The sequence below is a fragment of the Drosophila grimshawi genome, unplaced genomic scaffold (assembly GCF_018153295.1).
Source record: "Drosophila grimshawi isolate 15287-2541.00 unplaced genomic scaffold, ASM1815329v1 contig_184, whole genome shotgun sequence".
Lineage (NCBI taxonomy): Eukaryota > Metazoa > Arthropoda > Insecta > Diptera > Drosophilidae > Drosophila > Drosophila grimshawi.
The window spans coordinates 808902-829793 of record NW_025062956.1 but is presented as its reverse complement, the minus strand read 5'-3'; the positions used below and the strand labels follow the sequence as shown (position 1 = coordinate 829793).

At 40.2% G+C, this 20892-nt stretch overlaps 3 protein-coding genes across 7 annotated transcripts in view; 1 reads left to right on the top strand and 2 right to left on the bottom strand.

Moving 5' to 3' along the window:
* The first annotated feature begins 62 nt into the window (after window positions 1-62).
* LOC6560720 (mitochondrial ribonuclease P protein 1 homolog) lies at window positions 63-1493 on the top strand. Its single transcript, XM_001987842.2, has one exon. It carries the CDS (start codon window positions 79-81, stop codon window positions 1438-1440), a length of 1362 nt encoding a protein of 453 aa, XP_001987878.1. The 5' UTR covers window positions 63-78; the 3' UTR covers window positions 1441-1493.
* On the bottom strand, window positions 1434-3665 carry LOC6560628 (dynein axonemal assembly factor 3 homolog). Its single transcript, XM_001987841.3, has one exon. The coding sequence runs from the start codon at window positions 3628-3630 to the stop codon at window positions 1867-1869; it is 1764 nt and encodes a 587-aa protein (XP_001987877.1). The 5' UTR covers window positions 3631-3665; the 3' UTR covers window positions 1434-1866.
* Window positions 3666-6824: 3159 nt separating this feature from the next.
* The window catches only part of LOC6560627, a 39619-nt gene continuing 25551 nt past the window's right edge, over window positions 6825-20892 (bottom strand). For 2 of the 5 annotated variants that reach the window (XM_032734395.1, XM_032734394.1), the window contains exons 9-17: window positions 19304-19751; window positions 19087-19213; window positions 18861-18972; window positions 16678-16860; window positions 12903-12998; window positions 11744-12827; window positions 11153-11395; window positions 10769-11085; window positions 9580-10528 (exon numbers count right to left, since the gene is read on the bottom strand). In XM_032734395.1, coding sequence (XP_032590286.1) covers window positions 9764-10528; window positions 10769-11085; window positions 11153-11395; window positions 11744-12827; window positions 12903-12998; window positions 16678-16860; window positions 18861-18972; window positions 19087-19213; window positions 19304-19751 — 3375 coding nt within the window. In that variant the 3' untranslated portion in view covers window positions 9580-9763. Of the gene's footprint in view, window positions 8227-8270; window positions 8678-9579; window positions 10529-10768; window positions 11086-11152; window positions 11396-11743; window positions 12828-12902; window positions 12999-16677; window positions 16861-18860; window positions 18973-19086; window positions 19214-19303; window positions 19752-20892 lie in introns of those variants that run through there. The other 3 variants (XM_032734398.2, XM_043214751.1, XM_043214750.1) reach the window with 3 other exon arrangements.

Sequence of the window (20892 nt, the reverse complement as noted above, 5' to 3'; positions counted from 1 at the left end):
CTGTTGCTGTTATTTAATTTACGCGTGCTGATTGGATTCGGCTTTAGTTTAATATATTTTGTAATTATTAACATAAACATGTTAAAGAACATACTACGCTGGCGTACAGGTCAATTCATTTTAAATGGCGCTGTAGTCTCGCCAGTGAGCACAGCGCGCGGCCTGTGCAATCCGTTCAAATCGAACACAAATACCGTCATCGGTGAGCCTGAGCAAAAGTCGGAGGCAAACAGGAAGCCTGTAAATCCTTTTGCACTATCCAGGTCCACACCACTGCCAGATAATACGGTAGTTGAGACCCAAGAAGAACGCGATAAGAGGCTTAAGGTGTTGCAGCTGGAAGCAGACATAGCGCATCAGGAAGGACGCCGTGTGCCTGCTTTGGACTTCTTCCAGGAGCACCACTGGTCGCACGTGCTGACACTGCCATCCAAGTCGGCTCGCATCAAATACTATGCATTTCTGTGGCAAATCCAAATGAAAAAGAAGTCGGACAAAGAGAAGAAAGCTCTGCGGGCCGATGCGACGGAACAACGCATTGCTGATCTACGTAAGCAGCGGGAAGAGAACACCCACATCATCTATGGACTGGCGCACACATCAATGTTTCTTCGCATATACGACACGACCATCAATCATTGGCTGAACAATCGCTTAACGCGTTCAATGCAATTCGCACCAAAAATGGTTCTAGACTGCTCCTACGATGCGAGCATGAACAATCGCGAATCTTCGAATGCTGCCAAACAGTTGATGCTGTGTTTTGCCGAAAATCGTGCCCATGATGAACCCTTTGATTTGCACTATTGTAATACCAACTTTGAGGGACGCTGCATGCAGTATCTAAAACGGTATATTCCCACAATGTTGAGTCCAGAGTTTCCCATGAATGTACACACGAAGTGCTTTACGGAATTGTTTCCCAAAGAGCAGCTAGTTTATCTGACGCCGCACTGTCGGGAGGATTTGAAAACATACAATCCGGATGATATTTACATAGTAGGCGCCATGGTGGACACCGTGAACAATGATCCGCTGTCGCTAGCTAAGGCGAAGCGCTTGGGTCTGCGTATGGCGCGTCTGCCCCTTGATCGCTATCTGCAGTGGGGCTCTGGCTCTGGCAAGTCTCTAACGCTCAATCAAATGATTAACATTATGCTGGATCTGAAGAAAACGGGCGATTGGAATGCGGCACTTCAGCATGTGCCGCGTCGCAAGGTTATTGATCTGGCCACACAACAGGCGGACAATCGCCAGGCGTTGAATAAACGGGCCAACAAGCTCAACGTGCGCATTGATCATCTGCTCAAGTACGAAGATAACCGACGGGAAGCAACCGCATTTGGCACGCCCCAAAAGCTGCGACAGGGCAAAGAGGGCATGAATTTCAACTTAGACAGCTGGGCAACGGGCAAAAAGAAAACGAGTCGAAGTAGTTAATTGATTCCTGGATAAGTTAATTTAATAAAGACAAGGTATTGTTTGAACAGAAATGTAAATTAGTAACAAACATGGAACCATTTGGGGTGTGCATCCTGTAAATGATGACCTATCGAGATTGCATTTTTTGTTGATTAGATATGTGATCTCTCAGCAGTTGGTCTTGTCTTTACTCTTGTGTGTTTAGGTCCTCGAATTATTTATTTTCTTTAAACACCTTCAACTGATGGTCGTCTTCGTTATACTATAGCGGGTCCACGGATAATTTCTCATCTTCAAGTTTATTCAGCTCCTATTTCTATTTGTATTTGATTGCTTTTCTGTCGTTCAATCTCATTATTTGTATTCGGTTGCAATATCTTTTGTTTTCCTTCAGCTCGTGTTCTTGGTGTCTTCGTTTTGCTCTTGCTCTGATTCAAACTGTAATTATTTATCATTAATAGTTGGTTGTATATTCTGCTGTTCAGTCTCCTGTTCTTTTAGCTCCTGTCCGTTTTTTAATATCTCTTGTGACTGATCGTCGTGGTATTCATTCGCATTTATATTTAATGGCGAATTCGGTTGCTTCACCGCTTGATCCTGTGAGTTCGTCATTTTCTGTAGGCCTCCCTGATGCTTGTGTTGTGCGTCCTTGCATTCATTATCGTTTAACTGCAATTTCCCTGCGTTCTCTTGATCTTCATTTCTTGCATCTTTCATATCTGAATTTTCTTTGTCTCGAATCTCTTCTCTAATTTCGTTTGAATATCCCTCCTTTAACTCAATTGGTTCATCTGGAAATTCATCGTTCCCATCTCCAGCTACGTCTCGCATCTTTTTGTATTTAAGCTGCATATTTTTGACATTAATTGATTGATAATTGAGGCAGGGTCGTAAACCAGCCTGCTTTAGCAATTCCTTAGCAGCCGTCTCAAACTTTTGTACGTTTTCCTTGCGCTCCACGGTCAGCAGTTTTGTCTCCAGTACAAAGAGAGACTGTGCGCGCAGAGCGCCAAAAAACTCGTTGCTCAAGAAGTTATAATAATTGTAGGCCACAAAAGCGATATCGAAATAGTTTTGCCAACGTGGAGCGCCCTTTTGCAGCTCCATTATTTCCATCGGCGAGATGAAGTGCAGTTGGACATCTGGAACTTGGATACAGGGCTTATCATAGCTCCTCTGCCCATCGTTCATATCACACTCATTGTAGGTGAGCAGCGGCGTCATTAGCAGTTGTGTGGATCCATACCGCCGGGAGATGGTCTTGTCGTGCTCATAGGCTGTCTGTGTGAGCAGCTCATGGAATAGCTCCAAGAGATTGCGTTCGGTGACATCTGTGGCACGATAGTCGTTCTCTCCATGCACCGAATTATGCATGCGCTCTTCGGTGGTCCGTAGCCCAAAGCCACAGAAGGGACCCGTTTGGATGTCGCCCAAATAACCACGATGCAGATAGGTGCGTCCATTGCGCTGTAGTCCAGCTGCCAGAGTCTTATTCGGCTTGCAGTGCTCGTACTCCGGAAAGACAAAGGCAACACCCGTTTCACGCCAATGTCGATACTCCTGCGAACAAATCTGTTGCGCTTCGCGATCTTTCAGTGTCATACTCAGATCCCAGTCGAAGACGCCCTGTCGATGATCATATCGTGTGCCCAAAATACGACGCACACGTTGCTCCCAGTAACGTTGAATCTCGTACGCTTCATGTTGTGGCTGCCAGTAGCTAAAGGCCATCTCGAGGCCATCGCGTTCCTTGTACTTTAGTGCATCAATGTTGAGCATCGGCGCCAAGCGTTGTAGCTGCTCCGCATCGCAGATCATGTTGAGAAGAGTGCGCGCCTTTGCGGCCACATAATGATGCGAGCTGGGACGCATTAGTGTGTTGCCATAGATGTCCATAAACAGATGTGCCTTGCATACTAAACTAAAGGATTCTGCTGGCTCTAGTGCCAAGCCTAGGAGCAGCATATTCCTGGCCAAAATCTCCACACAGGCATCCAGCACATAAATATTCAACTTGGGCTTATAGGTATGGGTGTAGCGCTTGGCCAGCGTTTTGATTACATGTCGTGGATCAGCTCCACCACAGATGATTATATTGAGTGTGGCTGGCTGCGCTTCCAATTCCATAGCACTAGGCTCATCCGGCAGCTTAAAAGCCTTTCTATATTCCTGGCATAAATCCAGTGCCGAGCTGAGACCCCAAAACATTTTTTACTCACGCACTTTACGCTCAAAATATAAATTTTAATTTTAGTTGCTTCATTTGCTCATGCTATTTATTTGCCTGACGGCAGTTGCCTGGACGACTAGTTCCACTTGCCCCATATACTGTATTGAGCTGCTTGTTTGCCTGACAACGAGTTTTACTATCTTTGCATACACCCTGCGTTTTTTATTTGTTTGCATTGCATTTGCGCTGTGTGGATTAGAGGGCGGAAATTGGTTTTTGAGATCAGGCTGCCAGAAGGGACGTGAATAAAAAACGAAGTCAACTAGTGGGTATGCTAAGACCAAGACAAAAATCAGACCAGCTTAAAAAAAATCCTGCCTCGCTAATCGTAATGCATTATTCAACGTTCGTTTTGCCGGCTTTTAGTTGATTGGAAATGCAGGAGGAGAAAGAGTTGCAATGCCAGCGGGCATTGCTTTTGCCAAACAGCTTAAAATAAATTACATAACTAAAATATGCGACAGCATAACTACTTACAGTTTAAGCAGACTATCCAAAAAATAAACACAACCAAATTGAATTGGTCATACAAATTATGTCAGCTGTGCTCAACTGTCCAAAGTAAACTCTCACTCGGCCTTCTCAAGGGTTTCTAATGCATTGTCTGGAAAATGTTCCTTATTTTTTGGCAGCAAAGGAAAAAAAACAATATTATGCATAGTGATTTCTGGCGGATCTGTGTACGGGGGAGGCAAGTGCGATTAAAAGGATTTACTGAAGCTGCACACTCCACAAGCGTCAGCTTGAGTCGTCTCCCAAGTGGCTTACTTAATCTTCATTCGCAGTTGGCTTGCTGTAATCCGGGAAGTTTCTTTCTTTGCCAACTTTGTGCTTGACAAACTTGAAACTTCTTAATACGTACTTATTTTTGGCCCCCGAAACTCTTAACAAAACTGTTAGCTTCGGCAGCAGCAGCAGCGGCAGGTCGCCTTAATTGCGAATGTGTCCTTTGCCCTTGATTTGCTTTGTTACACGCTGCGTATGTGTGATGTGAGAAATTGCTTGCAGCATTTTTCAGATGCAATTACGCTTTCAACTGTTTGCTGTTTGAGCACTGCTCAGGCGTGTAATGCCAAATCCACACATCTCTTTGCCAAATGCTGATGGATGGATATATTCCTAAAATTGTTGTTGTGCCCAGATTGTTGGCTTCTGTTGGATAGTTGTCGGTTCTCAATTAGTCAGTATGTAAGTGCATTTGCTGGCAGAACGAGAGATAGAGACAGAAATAGACACACACTTCATTTGCCTGCGGTTCAATAAATACGAGCATATAGCAAACTGAATGCCATTCAAGCGGCATGCAATTCATCATGGCATCAGTTTTCAATGAGTTAATTAGAGGCCAGCACCAGCAAAATGACTAAAAGAATGCCAGACAATAGCCGTAAAAAAAGGGAGGGAATTATTAAAAGGGTTTGGCAAACCTTAAACAAAGTGCGGTATACTTATAATATAAGAACATAAAAGTTTTTAATTGCACTTTTGAAATCCGAGATGTCTGTTTTAAGTACGAGTATATGTGTTATAAAACATAAATATTATTATAATATATATATAATTTGTAAATCAACTTTGTTGTGCAAATATCCTCAGAGTTTATATTAAAATTGAATTATTATTATACAGCTCAAATTGTAGTTCATAATATCACAAAAAATCTGCGTTAGGGATAGTCAACGCGTTTAAACGTATTTGATTAATCTTAATTATTTCTGATCAAAAGCCTATCATGCTTTCGAATTGATATACAAATTTAATTTAAAACGTGAGTGGACTTTATACAGCTGAAATTGTTATTTCAAATTTTGCTGTTGATTTGAAGCTTTCAGGCAGGATTCTTTCAGTCAGTAACAATCAAATCAGCTGCACATTATTATATTTTTATGTAGCCTCAGAAAAGGTCATCATAAAATCATTGAAATCCTATACGCCACATGCGACTTTGTTTTGGCCAAACAAAAGTTTGAATAACAATCGATATTTTGGGCCTGTTCATCTTTGTGGGTGTTTGACTGCGTGTGTGTATAAGAAACATTATGATTTTTTTCCTTTTTATTGTGTGTTTGTTTTCAGAAGACCTCCCCCATCCCGAAAAATGTCGTCTGCTCATTGTCAGTCTCACAATAGCGTCAGGCTAACCCACATTGGGGGCTCAGGCTGGTAGCTTTTGGCCGGGTTTTATTTGGAATTCACCTCTCTCTCTCCCTGACTCGTTTAGTGTTATCAACGGCATTCATTGACAATGTTTTGCGCAAACTTTTCTCATTAGAGAGTGTAGACAGAATGGTCTACAGTCTGCGGTTTGGTTAACCAAAATTGATAGTTCGACATACATAGTAGGCCAAAACACATAGTAGGATGCCATATTGATCAATAAACTGCTGCTGTCCAAGCAGAAACTACAAATCCGAAATACATAATTATGAGCTGTCGATCAAAGTGTTGCAAATGTATTTTTGTTATTATTGCATGCATAAATTAACCGTTAGGAAATTACCATTTATCCATGAACCAAGTGACAGCGCAATCATTAATTTAATTTGCGTTGTAGTTTCAATGAAAGACTTTAGTTTTTGCTGTTTTCCAGTAAAGTTTAGTTTAATTTTTGCAATAGACATAGACAGTGTTTTCTATTTAGCACTAGGTTCTCAAGGGATTGACGAACTGCCAGATTGCATTTCCGAAATTAGTTGCCGACATTTATGAACTTTTAGCTGCTACAAATTGTCCCGTTGCTTTCGGGGTACAATAAGTCAATTGATGTTATACTAACGCCACCTATGTATGTTATCATATTGTATGGGGCCTTAGGTTAGGGATTAATCAAGTTATACCTGTCGCATGCATAGAAATATGTGTAGAAATATCGCTTTTAGTTTACTTTTCTTTTTTTTTTTTTTCTTTTTTTTTTTTTTGTTCTAGGCAAGAACTTCTGATTGTCAGATAGTTATTGAAGTTATCTAAGGTGCGTGATAAACTGAAAAAGATTTGTGCGCTTAGAACAGAGTTTTTGGTTTGCTTAAACAAAATAGTACACAGTTATACAATTGTTAACGTTTTTGTAATGGATATGTGTTAATAAATATGGAGTGTTATTCCTTATGCCACTATGTATTTACAATGTTGAAATTAAATGCATGTTAAATGTGCATAAAATGTTAAGGTTTTGATTTTTGTTGAGTAAAATGTTCTCTTTAAAGTTAAATTATTTTTGTTTTATACCCTTAATTTTGCTACTATTCAGCATTTGTGGCATTTTTGTGACAAGTACAAGTTTTTGCTTTGTGTCTTTCGTTTTGTTTGTTTGTTAAGCATAGTTACGCTTTTAACCCCTTAATGTTTTGTGGTTGCACATTTGTTTTGATCGAAAATCACTACACTCTATACATATATATTAATAACAACATATAGGTCTAGTTATTTTTTATGTGTAAGTACATAAAACACTCTACAACATTAAAATGTCAAAACGGCTCGCTTAATATGCTAAGTTCTACAAAGTCTGAGACGGTGGTTTTTGCTTTTAGAGACTACAGGCTACATGTGGAGGAGTGTGAAAATAAATATTTTTAACACTTACTTCAAAACGAATGTTTGAGTTTTACTCGAGTATACGCTATATGTGCGCTATTCTAAACAAACCTAAGCTCAATTCATTTTCACTTTACTTTGCAATAGAAAGTACGCTAAGAAATGTATAATAGATCACTTGAGGGGAGTGGCGATAGTGTAAATTGATGTCAGTTGCTCAATTATTGCTTACCATTTAAAACACTAACTTATCATATAGTATAATTAACAATTATGTTGCCGGAGTGCAATTACAGATTATCCTTTGTGGTATCCTCCTCCTCCTGAAGCGAAATGATCTGGCAAGCGTGCATGGGAATAGAAATGTTATTAAGTATAGCTTGTGTTATGTTTTAGAAATTTTGGAAAAATATCTAAGAAATTAATGAACTTTTTGCTATGCTTAACAAGAATTTTTAATAATTTTTGATCAGTACTACAATTGAGTATAACTAACTAATAGAAACTGATTGATTATTAGTATAAGTAAAAAATTAGTTGCAGGTGAAAAAGTGTGTATGGAATTGCATACAATTCCATTTCCAGGCAAATCAGATTGCAGAAGCATTGTGTAAAACTAAGCTACGTAGTTGTATAGTTCTATAGATAGGCTGTAGTGGGTATAGTGTATGTAGATACGCAGATAGATATGCGTTATATACGTAGCTAGTAACTACTTACTTGAGCTAATCCAAAGCTTGCAATATATTCCACTTGTGAGGACGGCGTGGCCAACAACTAATTACAATCTAAGATATATTTTTGGTTTGTGGTTGTTGCTTATAATTTGTGTTGTTATTTATTTATTTGCCTTATGCAACCTTATTATATATGGTTTATAAATGATTATTACATATTATGTAGAGCTCTACAAAATATTTCAGCACTTGCAGTGAGGTATGCTTGTATCTTTGGAAGGTAATGCGGATTATAATTGTATGAATAACTAAAACACCGCTTAGATCAGTTTTTGTGAGCCTAAAAGAACTCGTCGAAATCGTCTAAAAAGTACAAAGTTATCAATTAAGTACGTCATTGAAAATTTTTAGCAAGTCTAATATTTATTTATGTCGTTGTTTTTTTTTTACTTGGCAAGTGCTCTCTAATCTAATTCCATTTTCACTGACAATTAGATTAATTTGTTGAACGTGCTGAGAAATTTCAAAATGAAACTTGCATGCCAACCGAAAAGTATGAGAATATCATTTGGGAGTCTATTATTTTCAAAGTTACTTTTGAGGCTTAAATGTTGGGAATGGCAAATGCAAAACTTTTGTATTAAATCGTAGTTTCGGCCAAGTGCTAAATTGTACATTTGTTGATTTTATTATTTATTATTGCAGGCGATGCTGAGCTGTTGTTGTGGTTATTTTTGTTGTTGTTACTGTTGCTGTTGTTGTGGGGCATGCTGCAGTGAGCTGCGGGAACTGGTTTTCATACTGGTGGTGGTTGCTAGTAGTTGTTTGGTAGTGATTCGTGGTTGGCAGTTGACGTTGTTTGGAAACGAAAAAATTGAGTTTCATTTCATATTGGCAACTGTTGCTATTGCCAAGGCACACACACACGCACGCACAAACACACACAATAAGATTGAGAAAATAAGCAACATCTTGCGTTGCAACAGCAACCAAATTTAACAAAACTTCAACAAATTTTCAAATTTATATATATATTTAGTACATAATATATACACATCGAAAGAGTGAGTGAGTGAGAGAAAGACAGAGCAATAGCAAGAGGAAAGTAACCAGATAAAACTTTTGATTTGAATCGAAGATGAGTTTTTACTTAAATAGGTCGATATAAGTAAGCATAGCAAAGTAACATTTACATATGATACAAAAATGGTTCAACCGTTTCTTGATTTATTTTCTTGCGTTTCTTTTTTTTTGCCAGGTGTGTGGATGTGGAGGTGGGTGGTGTGGAGCAAAACATGCCTAAAAAAAAAGTTGAGAATAAAACTGAAGAGCTGAAAGGCAGCGCTTACCTCGACACTCCATTTGCATCAATTTTTGCAGTTTTGCAAATTGATATATTGATTCACACACATTCATGAATTGCAAGTGCAACGAAATTTATCGAGTGCCTTTAATTCATTTAAGTGACGCTATTAAATGTATTAAATCGTTGCGACGCTTAGAAGCTAGCAAATAATATTCGTTTACTCTTTATTTTTTTACTGATTTTGTATCGAATTAATCATGCAGAAATTTAATTGATTACAATTTATGGAGCTCATGTGAAAATAATTATATTTGTCGCGCCATTTAACGCAATTTTGAACATCGGTTAAAGAGAAACACATATAACTTACCTCACATTTTCTAGTAATTATGAATAACTACACACACACATACAATTTGCATACTTTATTCGAAAATAATAACTAATAACTACGCATTGCAGAAGGAATTGTGTACAAAAAAAAAAATGTGCTTAGAGAACAAAAGTAAGGTTGTGCAGTGTAGAAAGTGTTGCCAAAGAGTGCTGTGTAGCGGTACGAAGGGCTTACAAGAGGAATAGGGATTCAGAGATTTGTCATAGCGTCACACAGTCATTGCAATTGACGGTGGGTGGTTCGGTGGGCGTCGCACGCACTTTTTTCTCAGACTTGCCGCGAAACAGGGGCCAGCGACGTCGCCAGAAACCACAGGAGTTCCGCCGGCTCTTGGAACTGAGACTGGAACTGGGCAATTCCTCAACCATGGTGCCCAGTGTGGCCTGATTGCATTGTGGATGCAGGACGAGATCGGTGCGCAGACGCTGCACCTGCCGACAGTCATAGTTCTCCACCACAACAATGGGCGTGGCCCGCACTCGATCTGGTAGATTGACGCGAAAATGCGGTAAAAGGGATTGACAATTGCGCTGGCGTCGATTCCGCCACAGCTGCGGCTTAAAGCCGGGCCAATGAAAAAATTGACGCAGTCTGACCGGAGAACGGTCCGCCTGGAGCAGATCACGCACAAGATCAGGCGCCTCTTGGCCTAGTTGGCAGGTCGATTTGGTGGCACTGGTTTTATTGTTATTGTTAGTGTTGTCATATCTGTCATTGTTGCTGTTGTTGTTGTTGTTGTTATTGTTGTGCGGGGGTGTGCTGACATAGAATTTGGTTCTGGTGCGGGAGACACGCAAGCTACTCGTCTTCCATGCATCGTGCAGGCTACGGATGCCTGGCAAGCGAGCGAGCATGTGGATGTGATCGTAGGATGCTGATAACATACCTGCACGCTCATCCTGATACTCATCGTCATCGGAGGACTCCAATCGGTCCTCCACCAGCGACGTCTGTCGCGACAGACCCTGTTTCAAGTTACAAGTTGTAAGTTGCAAGTGAGCAAAACAGAGACAAAGCCAAAGTTGATGTGAAACACATAACATAATCAACAGAATATATAGAAAAATAGAAAGAAAAAAAACTTATACGAAATGATGAGTAAAGCATCTACTAAAAGATCAAATTTGTGTATTCTTCTTCATCTTTTGCTGCCGCTAGGACTAATATTGATAATGGAGAGTATGTGGGCGTGACAGCCAACTTACCGCATTGTGACGTCGCCGAGGTGGCGAACGCTTGTTCCACAACGCCTCCAGTTGATCAAAGTGCTGGGATTGAGCCAGAGCCGCCTGCTCCGGTCCCAGATTGGCCTGTGAGCTGCCCGTTTTGGTTTCAGCAATCTTCGAAATCTCCTCCATGCTGGCTGAGACGCTAAAACGTCGCTTCAAGCGCTCATCGACCTGGGCCATCATCACCGAGGACGTCAAATGTCCATATTTCTTCTGCCAGGTGTAAGTGTCCAATGAGACCTCCTTCTTGAGCAGCCGCTTCATCTGCCGCTTTGGTCCCTGTGGACGCAAATCTAACCGAGATCGGAAAAGTGGACCAATTGAAGTTGCTAGATTAGTGATAAGCTCCAGTCGTCTCACCTTCCACATCCTTGCTGGGGCCAGAATAAGTGGGCAGCTTGACATACTGCGCCGGCGTATTATGCAAACAGATTACGGGCAAATTGTAGCTGTCCACCAGCTGGACGAGCACACGCGACACTTCCAGGCTGATATCAAAGTGCGTGAAAGGCACATGCATCTGCAGAGAGGTCAGCGCCAATCCACGCTTCGTTTCCCATACAATCAACGTCTTGTCATCGCTGCCAGAAACAGCGGTGGAGCCTGTCAAATGAGAGCAATCAAACTTTGGTTATTTATTTATTAATTTAATACGCTTTAGCACTTTTAGCACTAAAATAAAATCGATACTGTCTAAAAATGCAAAATAACATAGCATACAAAAAGTTTTAAAACATTTTAAAATCGATTTTTGAATTGTTACTAAAAAAAAATAGTAAATGATAAATATATAATTCTAGCTTCCAAATTCCCGTTTATAAAGTTTTGCACACTCAAATTTAAGCTATTTGTTATGGCAGGCCCAGGTCCTTCATTTTGCTTCAAAATTTAGTTTGCTCCGACTTTTATAGTTTTTTTTAATAGAACATACAAAAATTTGTAGCTACTCACCATCTGCTGCCACTTGAACGCCAATCACTGCGCCCAAATGGCCAGCAAGTGTGTGCACTTCCTCGCCGGTGAGCAGATCCCAAATAATTAAATTCATGTCCTTTGAGCCCGAAATGACTTGCGTTTTATTGGTCACGGAGACGGTGACACAGGTGACAGCATCACTATGACCGACAAGTACCTGGCTCAGTTTGCCGCCCATCGATTGCCAGACCTTGAGTGACATATCCCGGGAACCCGTTATAATATGCATGCTGTCCGCGCTGATCTCAAAGCAGGTAATCTCATCCGAATGCGAGACGGAATACTTTTCATCCTCCTGCGTTAGGGACCAAATCTTGAGCGTATTGTCGCCATTGGTGGAGATGGCAAAGCGCATGTTATTGGTAGCAGCGAGACTCTTGTAGGGACCTTGAATGGTTTGCAGCACATTGCCCGAGTCGGCCATCCACACGAGCATATTGGATTCGCGATCCGTAGAGATGACGCGCAACGAATCCATGAGTACCACCAGTTGCATCACCGGCGCTGTATGTCCCTTAAACGTATGATTTATCTCACCCAGAGCCAAGTTCCATACCTGCACTACACGATCCTCCCCACCGGTGGCAAGAAACTCGCCATTCGGCGCAAACTTCAAACAATTGACGACACAACTGTGCCCCTCCAGGGTGCTCTGGTACTCCGGCGTATTGATGCGCATCATGTGCACATTGCGCCCAGAGGCAATCGCCAGCTGCTGTGAATCACGCGACAGATCAAAGCAAGTGATCGGCGGCAGCGTTGTGGATGGGGAACGTTGCGCTTGAGTATGCCGCTTGAGACTCCGCTTGCGTCGCGGATGCTTCGAATAGGGATTCACATACAGCTCCTCGTTACGAAACGAGTAGAATGTTATCTTATTTCCGCCCACCGTTATAAGAAAATCATCATTCTCCATGGCATAAACGGCCGTAACGGGTCCCGGATTCGGGGGCATCGAGCGCACCAGTTTACCGGAGTGCATGTCATAGATGAGAGCCCGTGTATCTTCGCAGCCGACCACACAGCGCTGACTGTCCTTGCCAATGGAGATGGTACGTATCTGCAAGTGCATATACATACGGATAACAACTGAGATCCTCTCCACACCCCGATGTCTTTTCTACTCGCTACTCACCCGCGACTTGTGTCCCTTGAGAGTGTGCAGCTCCTTGCCGGTGGCCAATGTTCGCACATAGAGCGCATTATCCTCGCAGAGCGCCAGCAGGAATACCTGCAAAAGTGCATACAATGTACATTAAATGCAATAATGTAATTGACAATTTAAATAAAATTTGAATGCATTCCCTGCCATTTGATGGAAGCAAAAGGCCAACTATATTCCGGTTTCACGCCCACTTCCTCTACGGTACGCACTTTCAGTCTGTTCAATTAAACATTAATAAATTGCATTTCACAGTGCGTTTTCCAATGGTACACTGAGCAAAAGTTAATTAGGCTAATTTATTATTTTATGGCTTTAAGGTATATTCATTTGTAATCAGCCGAAAGAGAATAATTCCAGATTTCTTCAGAAATTAAAAAAATGGTCGTAAGAAAATGTTTTTAATTTAAGGGGATATTCAGTGGACTAATTAATTAGGTGATCTCCAAAAATTGTCATAGAACAAGGTTTGTTTTAATCTTATAATGATGTCATTAAGACTAATATTAATGATAATAATTAATAAAAGACTCAAGTCATAAATATATGTATATATATTCTTGTGATATTTATATATTGTACAGAGATATGGAAATTAATTTTATTTGGGGTCATACAAAAGTATCATCTTTCTTTCATGTTTAGCCTTAGATATGCAGCACAGAGTCCAACACTTTAGCTGACACTAGTAAATATTATATATTATTCATAATATATTCATAAATAGATTAAAAAACGATTCATAATATATTCATAAATAGATTAAAAAACGATTTGATTTATACACACATAGTCATGAAGAAGTTATGTTTTAGTAGTTTATTGCTTTCTATAGTTTTGTTATTGCCTTGTGCCAGAGCGAAATCGGGATCGAAAATTTATTTAAGCTAGTTGAGCTGTCCTCATATTCTATTAAATATTAACAGATTTTTCACCGTGTTCCCGTAAAAGGGCTGGGCTGCAATCCAGCCGGTAAATTGAAAAATGCCAACAACACTAACACCAAGTTAAACAACAACAACCATCAGAAGTCGTAGCAATTGGCAAGGATGGGACGGGGTTGGGGCTATTTGGCTTATTACAACATTTCAATTTTCAGGGAAATGTCTGGCCAGACGATAGGGCAGAATGTGCACAAACTGGCAGCTCTTTGGCGAAGCTGGTATCGAGCATGAGGGAATTTAGCATGCCACAGAGCCATCAGGATGTAAGCTAAAGTGTAAGAAAGTTGATTTCCGTTTGCCATTTGCTACATGGCTGTCCGCAAGCTGAAGAATGACAAGGAGCAAAGCGCGAGTCTCTCAAGTGGCTGGCTAGGCAACAGTACATATTTGAAATATCTATACCTTTGTACGTTTGCGTTTGTGTGTGTGTTTTTGTGAGTGCCACAAAAATTACATTTCAATTTGAGCCTCAAAAATGTTGTGTAGAGCTCGCGAAATTGCGGCTTGGGGCCATCATGTGTTGTAATAGCGAAAGTCCTCCTTATATACTTCTTATCGGCAGCAATTTGGCTACATGCTTATAGGCAATTTGTTAAATGTTAGGCACTTTTTGCCTAATGTGATAAGCAAAATTTGGTTATACTTTGTATTTGGGCGCGCGCTGTCAGCGCCCGAAATGCGAGAAATGAGTTTTTAATTGCCAGAAAGACGAGCCGGCGTTGAACTGAGAACAGTGGCTTGCCATTTCAGTTAGGAGGCAGGACAGGCTCAGACGAGGCTTTTGAAGTCAGTCTCTCGTGTCAGTGTCCTATAATCAGATGTGTCCAACACGTTCCACAGGAGTAGAAGCCGTAGCAGGCAGTAGTAGACAGTCGCACATTATCAATGTATCTGAGACTTCAATTGTTGTCCTCGACCAAGTGTGTCTTGTAGCTTCGAGTTGATCTTGTCGTTAATATGCCCTTTGGGGAGGATATTAACATTATAACACGGAACGTGTAAATAAGTGAGTGTGAGAGAAAGATAGAGATAGAGAAAGATAAATAGATAGGAGGTGTGCAGACCTATTAAGTTCATATTCTGCACAAGTCGAAATTTCAAAAATATGAATTTTTTCATATAGGGTTTGCTTTTTTGGAGCTGCGTACTCTTTTATTAAATATTATTATTAAAGTGTGTATTATTTAAAACGGTTTGATTTTAACGTAGAAAACACAAAATTCTTAGTTCTGACTTTTTAAATGTTATAACTTTCAAACGCTTATTAAAATATCTACAGCAAAAGCAAGATAATAAAACTTAATAATTTGTTTTGATAATCTGATTTGGTGAAAGGGCATATAAACTTCGGTGTGCTTCAATAGGCTTAACTTTTAGCTTATTTTGTTATTTATATTGTTCGTCTGTGTGCCTCGACAGGCGACATTAAGCGACACAAAGACGACACTCCACTGTCTACTTTCGATTTATAGCAATAGATAGAATGGTACTGGAGGCAAACTAGAGAGACTCAGCAAGCACTTGGCACACACACACATCAATTGTCACACGGCTCCTAGCTGAAAGGCTCCCTTCTGGAAGCGCCTAGCTCCAATAACATAGTTGCCATTGATAAAACCACTTGGTCTGCCATGCGTTGATATTGTTTTGTGTGCCAAATTGCTGCTAAGTACGCAATATATATTGATAGGGACACACATAGAGCTCAAACGTACACAAGCACACAACCACCACGCAATGTTCTAGAGCGAGAGAGCGCCTGTGTAACTACGGCTTTTTGTCAAGCTGATTGACAACAAAGGATTTGCCTCGTAATGCGGATCTTCTAAGCCAAAATCACTTATTACAATCAACCCTCCACCGCCCTACTCCCCCCGCCCCTATATTTCTCCAACCTTCTCTTCAACTTTGAGCGTTGTCACAAATTTCTACTTTATCTGCTGTCGCTTTAAGTATATTTGTATATTGTATCTTTTGCATCTTATTTTTTGTGCAAGGCTTCTTTGTTTAGTTTATCTATCAAACGACAGCTTTAAAATTGTGAGCACACTTAGAAGTAGAAAAACATTGAAATCTGCGTTAGACAATTGAGATGCTGTCATAGAATTCTTAACCAATGCGCATTTTCCTTCTTTTTCCATTTTTCTTTTACATTCACGTCAGCAGAGATTTGTTGTCATTTTGTTATTTCAATTGAACAGTTGGATTTGGAAGAAACGCTTGAAGGCATTAAAGAGTTGAAGCTTTAAATTGCTTTTTCCATATGGATTTTATAAACACAAAATGTATGTAATTGAGCATATTCATCGTACACGAGTTAGTTCTTAAGTTAAGTGTACTCTTGAAAATGAAGAGTAGCTTTCCCTTTTAACGCAGGTTTCTCTTTAAAATGTGTAATCATAAATACTATGTTTTGTGAGATTGTTGTTGCTTGCCCTTTTAAGGAGTTCAATATATAAAATGCCAGATCATAATACTTCATATACCACGTATATATGGATTTATAGCCTAAATCTAAAATAATTGGCCCCTTCTCAGTAAATGGAGCAATTTCTTATGTCAAGTACATTGTTTTAAATTTGAAGTGCTTGGCTTTTTTATGTGTATGTGCATATTAATGGGCACCTGTGCATTTTCCCAATAGGTGTTTTCCTAGAGAGGCATGTATGTTACGTATATCGACCAGACAAATGGTTTCACTGTGTGCCACAGACTCATAAGTGAATGTAAGTTATCATCCACATAAAGTATAAATATAAAATAAACCGCACCTAAAACACATTTTTATGCTCGTTCGTACATACCGAATTCCATGAAATATCGATGCGTAGCACAGGACTCGTCATTTGCATGGTATTCAGGAGCGAATAGTTTTCCAGATCCCAAACGCAAATGTTCTTGTCATGGCTGGCCGAGATGAGGACATCGCAGGCGCCAGCAACTATAATTCCACTCACCGGGCCACGATGGAAGCTAATGCGATGTATCTGCAATTAAAGGGGGGTTGGATGAGTAAATCAAATAAAGGAAAACTTAGCTGAGTGAATGCAATACAGTTTTATGGTTCGATAAAACTACATTTAACTAAATGACGAAGGGAGTGTGGTGGTGCAAGGCCAAAATCAAGAGGGCTGAGTATGAGGACTAGGAATAGAGAATTGCGTGACACATGTGACGCGGTCGCCTGTCGTCTGTATTATTTGTACCTGTTTGTGCCACATTTTGTATGCATTAAGTTAATTACCGTACGGCATGCGATGTTGGCAAAGCAGGTTCCATCACCCGCCTCTACTCCACTCACCACCAGCCATAAAAGGATTTTTTTAAAGTGGGAGGGAGTCATATAAAAATGCCATAACTTTAATAAATTCCCTCAAACTCTCAAAAGTCACAAGCTCCGCCGATGACGACAAGAACAACATGAAAGCAATGCCAGCCAGTGTGACTGTGACACGGCGTATACGTAATATTGTAATTAATTTAATAAGCGCCTGTAATATCTTGTGAGTGCGCGTGAGTGCCTGCGTGAATGTGCATGTGTATGTATGTGTATGGTGTGTGTGCTGACTGTCTGCCAAGTCATGCCAAAGCCAAAATGTAAAAGCTGCACTTGACGCTCGACTTTTATAAGCGTTCAATTCTGCGTAGTCAGCGAAATTGGCTTTAAAATATGCCAATGGGACTTTTTCGCCCACCAAATGGCAATAAATCTAATTTAGATGTGTGTCAACAGCGGCATTGGCACCCACAAACATTCTCGACGACGACGACGCCCAAGGACATCCGTATGGCGCATTCTATATGCAAACATTGCATTGTATTTAATCACTGTTTAATGTGCGTGCCTCTGTGTTTGTCTGGCCGGATGTGTATGTGAGTTTGTGACTGCAAAATTTAAGCTTAAAATGATTTATGGGTGTATGAGCATAGGCCGCAGGTTTTTGGGGTTGCGTGTGCGCCTTTGCAATTGCCTCTGCCTCTGCCTCTGCACGGCCATCACCCGCTTCATTTGTCAAACATGCTTAACTAGTAGAAAGGTAACAGCTTAGCTGCTCAACTAGCTGCTACTCTGGAGTGATTTAAAACATATTCCTATGTCTAGAGTTAAGAGTTGTACTGTTTTAGGGTAAGCTATTAATATTGTGCTCTCATGTGCGAATGGAAGTTTACAGCGTAGATTCAAAACTCATTAACCGTAGAAAAGTGCAAAGTGTCGAGCTGTTGTGCTAGTTGATGCTAGATACTAATCTTAAAGGGATTATATAAGGAGAAAAATTATTTAAATATTTATTTCTAACTTCTCAGCTGACTGAACGAGCGCTGTATTTAAGAAATAAAAAAAATACTTCAGCTGTAGCCAGCGAATAACATATTTATATTTTGGCTATTTACAAATAAACTATTAACAGCGTATTCAGCAAAGTCAACACCACTTGGCATAGAAAGCAAAAGTACACTTTGCTTGAATTAATGGACAAACATTAAAATAATGTTAATAGCTTATAACTCAAACAGATTTTAATGAATGTGAGAACTGTGTCCATAATCATTTGTAGCTTATCACAACTTTCGCTATATATGCAAACATAATTAACCCCTTTCGTCAAAGTGATGCAGGGTGTTTTTGATGGATGCCCACTTCCCACATACACACAAATTATGCCCACGTTGATATTCGCAGTGGCGGATGGAATTATGTAAATGAATGCGGTTGGTTTGTTATGGCTCGTGGCCTGGTACTGCAATTAGGCAACAGCAAAATGCATTTTACGTTTCATATTTATACATTGTTCGCCTTACGTTTTGCTCATCGTTTGTGATTGTGTGTCTGAAAGTGAAATGCAAATGAAATAAATCCCAGAATGAAATGAAAATAAAAAATGGAAAATGAAAATATGTGAAAAATTGCAAGGTTGAAAGAGTGCTGAGTGCTGAGTGCTATTTTAATTCGATTTCAATTGCACATCATTGCCATATAGTTGCTCACCAATTTGCCGCTGGCTAGGTCCGTAATGGCAATTGTTGCATCCTCGCTGCTGCTAATGATCAGGGTGTTATTGACGCCAGCCGCCACGCCTGTAATAGAACCCGTATGGGCGCTGGAATTTTTGTTTTTTTTTTTTGTTTGGAGTGAGAAACAAAAGATACACACTCTTAGTGCCAGTAGAGATTCAATGCGATAGGGTTGGGGGAAGCTGGAAGAGCGAACTTACTTAATGTGCGCTCGTCTCTCGCGCAGCGCCACGTGCCACACAAGCACGCTAGTATCTTCGGAACCGGTCAGCAGCAGCTGCGACTGCTGTGGCGCCACCAACAGGCACGTGACTGCCGCAGTGTGACCTGCAATTGTATGTGGCACACACAAGTCGCATGATTAGCCCCCTAATGGCAGACCATTAAATGTGTATATGTGTGTGTGTCAGTGCTTACCCTTAAATGTGTGCTCCAGCGAGTTGCTCATGATGTGCCACTGCTGCACATCGCCCGAGTTAGTGGCCAGTATCAGATGCTGCCTCGATGGTGCCAAACAAACGGCTCGTATAACCCCAGTTCCCGACACTGTCATATTGCGGATCTGCGACGGCAGCGGGGCAGGCAGCCAGCCAGTGAGAGGCACCAGCAATGGCACTGCATAGCCATCACACCAGGCAGTCGCCGATCTGACAGTCATGCTCAGCAGCGAGTTGTCATCGTCGTCGTGCTCCCCAATCGGACGCAACCAAGAGATTAGCTGTGAGCCTAGCTGCATGGGATCCCGGGTGAGGACATCACTTGACTTGCGTATCGTATAATAGATGAGCTCAATGTCACGATCCAGTATTAAGCAGCGAACGTGCTCGATTAGGCAGCGCAGGTAGCTAATCGATACCGTTTGCACCTGTAGGTAAACAAAGCAAATAATTAAGTATACTCAGCGTAGTAGCAATGTTACATAAGCGCCTTAAATTCCTTAAAATACTTTCAAAGTATTCGTTTAATTCACAAAAGGACATACTTTATTGTAACAAATTGATACATTGATATAACAATTATACAGAAAAACTAGTCTAAATTAAGATGCTCAATTAGATTTAAATATAAATATGTATATTGTAAACCCATTTTGACAACAGTTAACAAGCTTTTAAATGTGTTTCTGCTAAGAGAATTATAATATACAACAAACAAGGTGAAGTCTTTTGAGCAAAATAAATAAACATCTCCCATAAATTGTGCAGCTGGGCCAAACATGTCTGCTTGATAAGTTTTTTTAAATTTGTCGACTGAAAATAAATAAATTTAAGCCCATAAACTCCCCAATAAATGTTTCTAAAAATTTATATTTCAGTTTTTGGTGGGTGAACCGAATTAAAAACGAATTTAATTGATATTTGAAAACCTTGTAATTATTTTTATGTTTCCATTAGTCAATTACTTTTAAATATACACTTTTCCAACTTATAACTAAAGTCCTGAGACGCTGTGAATTCTGATCACATGCTCAGATTAAGGTAGCTGACAACTTAAGTCAAGGCTGTAAAAGCTAAAAATATAATACATTTATATTTTTTCCAGAAACGTTGTTGGCCTTTAGTTGTCGTTGCCTTGGAAAATGTTGATTTAATCAAGCTTGAGTTGTGGCTGCTGCACTTTTATGCATTCGCTTAATTGAAATCCAGGTCACATGTATATATGCAGTATACCGCAGGTTGTGCCACATGCCTTTTTTGCATGTTAGTTACAGCTGCAACATTCTAATGAAAACCATGTTTCATATAGCCGCAAATTCGCATGAGCCTGATAGATTTTGCCTTTTTTTTTGTCTATTTTCACACAGTTTGCATTGTTTACCGTCGCTTAACTGCACTTTTTGCATATTTGCATGAATTGCAAACTTTGCCATTTATAAAGCTCATGGCGAAATGCATTTTTCATCTGTCAAGCGCTGATAAATGTTGCATTAAAAAACTACGAATTTTCGCTGACCTAATTCGATTTGACAAAATTAATGCTGCTTAAATAATCATCTCTCAATTTGC

Bases quoted from the DNA above. Each gene is read 5' to 3' on its own strand.
- LOC6560720 (XM_001987842.2), top strand. From the start codon at position 79: ATGTTAAAGAACATACTACGCTGGCGTACAGGTCAATTCATTTTAAAT.
- LOC6560628 (XM_001987841.3), bottom strand. From the start codon at position 3,630: ATGTTTTGGGGTCTCAGCTCGGCACTGGATTTATGCCAGGAATATAGA.